At 58.1% G+C, this 5541-nt stretch overlaps 3 protein-coding genes across 3 annotated transcripts; 2 read left to right on the top strand and 1 right to left on the bottom strand.

Annotated features, from left to right (window-relative positions):
* Positions 1-556: 556 nt before the first annotated feature.
* On the bottom strand, positions 557-1190 carry POSPLADRAFT_1039856 (hypothetical protein). Its single transcript, XM_024477606.1, has one exon. The coding sequence runs from the start codon at positions 968-970 to the stop codon at positions 812-814; it is 159 nt and encodes a 52-aa protein (XP_024339918.1). The 5' UTR covers positions 971-1190; the 3' UTR covers positions 557-811.
* Positions 1191-2042: 852 nt separating this feature from the next.
* Positions 2043-2782, top strand: POSPLADRAFT_1056484 (hypothetical protein; the record flags this gene model as incomplete). The annotated part of the gene is made up of 2 exons (XM_024480779.1): positions 2043-2151; positions 2202-2782. 2 exons carry the CDS (start codon positions 2043-2045, stop codon positions 2780-2782), a joined length of 690 nt encoding a protein of 229 aa, XP_024339917.1.
* Positions 2783-4364: 1582 nt separating this feature from the next.
* Positions 4365-4868, top strand: POSPLADRAFT_1140873 (hypothetical protein; the record flags this gene model as incomplete). Its single annotated transcript, XM_024485229.1, has 3 exons — positions 4365-4398; positions 4428-4695; positions 4757-4868. 3 exons carry the CDS (start codon positions 4365-4367, stop codon positions 4866-4868), a joined length of 414 nt encoding a protein of 137 aa, XP_024339916.1.
* Between the last annotated feature and the right edge of the window lie 673 nt (positions 4869-5541).

Raw genomic sequence — 5541 nt, 5'->3', positions numbered from 1 at the left:
TGATATGCGCTACACAGGGCAACGGTCTACTGCACGCCTACAGTGGTGTACATGGTGAGCGGCGCGATATCTCACTCTGCAACGCGACGGAACTTACCAGATCAGCGTCCGTGCTGGACAGCGGGCGCGTGAGACAAACATTGGCACAGCGGAAGCGAAGTCGTCAACAATGAAGGAATCTTCAATGACACTCGCCTTTAAATCCCTCGCACGCTCTCCTGATCCGTCGCTATTCCCACGACTGCCGCTTGGACATCTCACCCAGGCGCGATGGCCCCTGTCTCACGTCGGCTGCCGCATCGCTAAGCTATCACTCATGATGACAGGTCCCCGCGTCCCCGCCCGTGTACCCGGGCGCGGTCATTCTGCCTGACGTGGATGGACGGATTCACTGACGTACCCTCCAGATCTACCGGCCGCAACACCCCAGCATCGTCCTTTACCCGTATTGCTACGGCGGTGACTCCTGCGTCGCCCGCAGCGTCCCCGCACAATTTATGCCGTGCCCATGCCCATGCAGCGTCCGGTGCTAGAGTGACGCGCCTGGTGCGAAGATTCAGCACTGACATTGCGTACCCGGTCAGACACCATCAGTCAGGCAAACAAGGCAAATGGCGATACAAACAGCACCGAGCAGCACGCATGACGAGACCGCGCTGACGTGATCGCGGTACGGACTTGCACACCCCGACCACAGGAGGGGCTGACGGTGCCTGTCTGTCAATCAAAACAAGTCAGACGGGAGAGCCCTCCCGAGCTGTCGTGTGTCGGACACAAAACCAAGCCGCTCTGCTCGTACAGCACTGCGCGATCACAACGCATCAGTACGCCTGGTGCAAATACCCGGCTTGGCGGTCGCGACGGTGCGGAAAGGCGTGGAATCCGCTGAACGAATGTTCGGATGAACCGCCGTCTTACGGCAGAGTGCTGTAACATCAATCTGCGCGGTGAAACCAGCGGGAGCTGCCATATGGTGGCGGTTATGGTACGTATTCTATTCCAATTGATGTGTCATGTTCACGCCATGGGCAGCGTCGGGGGTGGGATGCGTGTGCGCGCCGTCTTCCATACTCGGTCAGGACACGCTGCCCGTGCTGTCGTGCACGCACTCGGCCGTCGTGCGCGCCTGCAGCAGTAGCAGCATTACTACGAATGTGTACTGAAATCTAATATATATTTTCATTCGCGCCACTGAAGTGTGTGGTGCGTAATTGCAGGGTCAAGACTGACCATCCACGTCGCTATCCACCTTAGCGTGAGGTGCCGATGCGGACCTGCCGACCAGACTGTCTTTGAAGTGCCCTGCAGGAACACATGGCAGCCCGGAGCGGAGGGGCGGCATACGGTGGTCGTCGCAGTGACTATTGAGTGGAGACGGAGGATGGGTGCACAGCCGAATGCATTGAGCTGCGCGCTGCAGTACGTCTATTCGAATGAGATGGGTGATCGCCGGGACACGTCGAATAGCACAAGACTCACTTTCGTCTACTGTCGCGAAACCATCTGCGTCGGTCTGCGTGCACTGGGTCTGTGCCCGCGCTCTGCACGACATCTCCCCCACCGTCTTCTTTTCGATATGCATGCCCGGCCCACGACAGCATGAGCTCTGAGCAACCGCATGGGCAGTGTTGCAGATGAGCGTGCGCGTGTGCGCACAGTCTCCTACACTCGCGGCAGCGATGTACAGTAACTCGGAACGGAGGAGTGGCGCACGGCAGCCATTGCGAACGTCATCGAGTCGAGTCGCTCATCTCTGTGTGTGTCACTGCCGTCGCGGCTGCCATGTCCCGTCCGCCCTTGCAATCGCATGCACTGCCTAGTGGTTGACGGTGAAATGGTGAAACAACGGGGAACTCACCTGCCCATGAGATAACCTACCAAGCGAGAGATGTGACTTGGCCATAAATAAACCAAAAGCTTACTGATGGCCGATTCTGTACAGTCGCACTTTCCGCCCGCAAAATGTACTACCATTTGTTGTTCTTCGCACTGTTCTGTTACTGACCTCAGACTGTGTGTAGACTCGCATTGGGCTGTTCTTCATGACTGGCGAGAACCGTCTGCAGCCACTGTCACGGCCATGGCAGCTGTACAAAACACGCTATCGACGACTCAAAGGTGCATTGCGTGATGTCATGACCGAAGATCTCCGTATGTATTCTTGCTTCTCACGCTCGCTTACCAATCTGATGCTTGTCTAGGCGAGATTACGGGCAACCGATCCATCAAAATGTCGTGGACCGCAGTTGACTTTCACCAGCGAGTTGAGCTGCCGTATGGTGTTGCTCTTGTAGGATGGCCAACTGACATTGCTCGCACAAACCTGAGCACGATCGGGGGATGCGACATCCTCGACAACCTGCTTTCAAAGTGGCGAACAGGCAAAATGCGGTTTGAGCTTCTGGATCTGGCAAGGAGACCTGTCAGGCTCGAGCTTCGGCGACACACAAGGAGTGATGCCGGGCACTCGCATGTGTTTGCTGACAAGAGGGAGCCGATGAAGCGGAAGCGACGGGGTCACAAGGTCCCGAAAAGCGCACTGATCATCGAAAACTCTGATGTCGGCTCGGATGCAGATGCCGCTGCCGGTGGGAATATCGGGAGCGGGACAGAGTCAGCTGATGAGGACGAGAGCCGGATTTGCAAACGGCGCAGGCTGGATCTCGATATTGTTGATGGTGACCAATATGGCAACTCGTCAGCTCCGGAAACAATCGAGGATTTCTCATCTGATGCCCGGTCACTTGCCGAGACGATTGAGGATGCCGATGACTGGGAGTAATACGAGAACGTGATTACAGTGATTGTTCCATACCTAGTACCTACATTCCCATATGCCAGCATTCTGATATTACCTATTGCAACGTTGCGAGGGTACGCATGCGATCAGCACGGACACAAGCATCTCCAGTATATTGATTGGTTCTTATACATCAGCGCGCGATGCGGAGACACCTGACATGGGCGTAACTGCGTATATGGGAAACTGGTAGCTATGGTGTCCCGTGCGATGTCTCTACTTCTCCCTGGCTGCCTCTCGACTCGATTCCATCTGATGTGAAGCCATCCAGAACTGTGTAGCGCACCCAGTTTTTGGTTTGCACATTGAGTAGTGAGTCCAGTGCCTACTATATTCGAGCCCTATCGCGTGCGCCCCCAATGGTTTTCATCCTATCTTGTCCATCATCCCTTGGCGCTGCTTGTCATGGTCGCTCTTGTGCTATCTGTCTCTTCTGCTGCCGCGCCCTCCCATCTACAGTCTGATTCCACTACTAACGCCTTCTGTAGCCACATCGTGCATCCCAGACGTGTGCTCGCGCCAGCCGCTGCTCACAGTGCTCTGCCCACAGTTGATGGTGGGTGGCATCGTCCCGCATCCGATCGCATTCTCTGCTGACGGCGTCGAGAACCTGGCCCCCTTTAGGTACCCTCTGCGCACTCCTCCTGCAGTCCATGCTCGCGCTGACCCATGGTCACCTCCAATCCCCCGGTCATCTCGCTCGGCCTCCTCCTCCATGAGCTCACGGCAGATGTGTCCGCCCTCACAGACATCGCCGCAAACATCCTCGTCGCGCGGCTTCACCATCAAGCTCATCTCTGAGCCCTTTGCCCAGCACGCCAACGCCTACGCCATCAATACGCACCCGCATGCCAGCAAGTGGGCACTCAGCAGCCTTACCCGCGCCCCCAGCGTCAGTCCCCCGCGCACGCGCCGAACTTGGACCTCCTGTAGAGTGTCGCACTAGGCATGCGCCTGGTCGACCTCATCTAGGAGCTGCTCCTCGTCCTGCACAAGCAGCCCTCCGCGGGCAAGGGGGGTGAGGATGCAGACACGGGCGCGGCTCAGTGCTATGTGTACAAAGCCATGCTCGGGATCATGTTCGACCACGCAGAGGAGGCTGCAGGCGCATATCCCTGCGACGAACTCAGGTGCTGGTGGCAGCAATCATCGTCCTCACGGCCCTTGTACGGCTCGCAGACGGCCTCGCCCATGCCCTTGTACGCAGCGCAGCTCACACGCATGAATGCGCCAACGCTGATCCAACTCCACTTATAGATGCTTCTGTGCGCGGTGTCGCATCACCCGAGGAGCGGGCAGGCCTGCCGGTGAGCACGGGAACGGAGGTGCTGGAAATGGTGGTGCTGTGCGCGCGACAGGGTGATTTGCACTACCAAATGTACGTGGTCTTACTCGCCTCACGTCGTGCTCGCATGCTGACTCGGTCTTGTTCTTCCGCTGGCGCACGGCGGTGGCAGGTGAGCTGTGAAGAAGAAAGTGAGCTCGCGCACAAACCACTTCCGACCGCTTTTGGGCATATAATAGCCCGGGCTGGGCTTCAGTGCGCTCGCGCGCGGAAGCGGCAATGGGCGGGTGCCCGGGCAATTCGCTGAACATTGGTGAGGAGACGTCAATGTTGTCTGCTCAGCCACCCACTTCGGCATCGTGGCCCTCACGGCCCTTGAGCGCCTCGCGCAGGACTGCGCGCGCATCGACCTCACCGCATACCTCGAGCTCCTGTGGATGGTTGTGCTAGGCGCGTGCCCGGCTGACCTCGTCCAGGAGCTGCTCCTCATCCTGCGCGAGCGGCTCGCAGGCGAGGGAGGCAAGGACGCTGCCCGGCGCGACATGTACAAGGCCGCGCTTAGGACCGCGTTCGACTGTGCGATGGAGGCCGCGGACGCGTGTTCCTGCAGGTGAGCGAGACGAGTGTTTGCCTTGTCGCTGACAGCTAGATTGCAGAGGCGGGATTTGCAGAGGCGGAAAGCCTGGGAGGATCGCACAGAGCGTGGTAGAAGATGCTGAATTCCGCGCAAAGAGCGAGTGCGACGAGGGAATGTGTCAGAGTGCCCGGGCGCTTGCTGTGTAGAAGACCATCTGTACGACGTGCGCATAAGACTGATAATGAGCTTATCTATACGATTCTATACGACTGTGACCATGCGCCCGTCTATACAGTTTTACACACCCGTCTATACAGCATTATACACTCATCTATACAGCGCTACACACCCGTCTATACAGCGTTATACACCTGACCATACCGCCTTATACACCCCCGACCCTGCGCTCTTATACACCCCCGACCCTGCGCTCTTATACACCCCTGACCATGCGCTCTCTCGTCGTTTCCAATGGGCATTTGTGCCACACATCGCCATCTGCGCCCGCGCATCGAGACGCCCGAGACGATCATCTGGATGGCGCCCGCATGCTGGCTGGGCCAAACACCGCTCATTCCCATCGCTTTCAGTCCCGATCCCTGCCCGAACGCCCGCCCGAGAAACCTGCGCGCTGAAGAAAAGCGCAGGGGATGAGCCGTGCGACGGACGAATCGAGGGGTGGAGGATGGACAGGTACAGGAACACGTGAGACATACTTTCGACACCAGCGCCGTCTTACCGACTATGTCATGAACGGAGTTTGACCTCCGAGCACAGACGTCGGCCCAAGCTGAGCCTAGCCGCAAGGGTTGTGCAGGGACAGGCGCACACGGCAGGGGGCGCTCCCCGGCGCATGCGCAGTCAGTCCTACATGTCTGG

The sequence above is a fragment of the Postia placenta genome (genome assembly GCF_002117355.1).
Source record: "Postia placenta MAD-698-R-SB12 unplaced genomic scaffold POSPLAscaffold_6, whole genome shotgun sequence".
NCBI classification, from domain to species: Eukaryota; Fungi; Basidiomycota; class Agaricomycetes; order Polyporales; family Adustoporiaceae; genus Rhodonia; species Rhodonia placenta.
This window is presented reverse-complemented; position numbering and strand designations above follow the sequence as displayed.

What these genes read in the sequence shown, in the direction of transcription:
- POSPLADRAFT_1039856 (XM_024477606.1), bottom strand. Translation starts at nt 970, where the DNA reads ATGGCAGCTCCCGCTGGTTTCACCGCGCAGATTGATGTTACAGCACTC.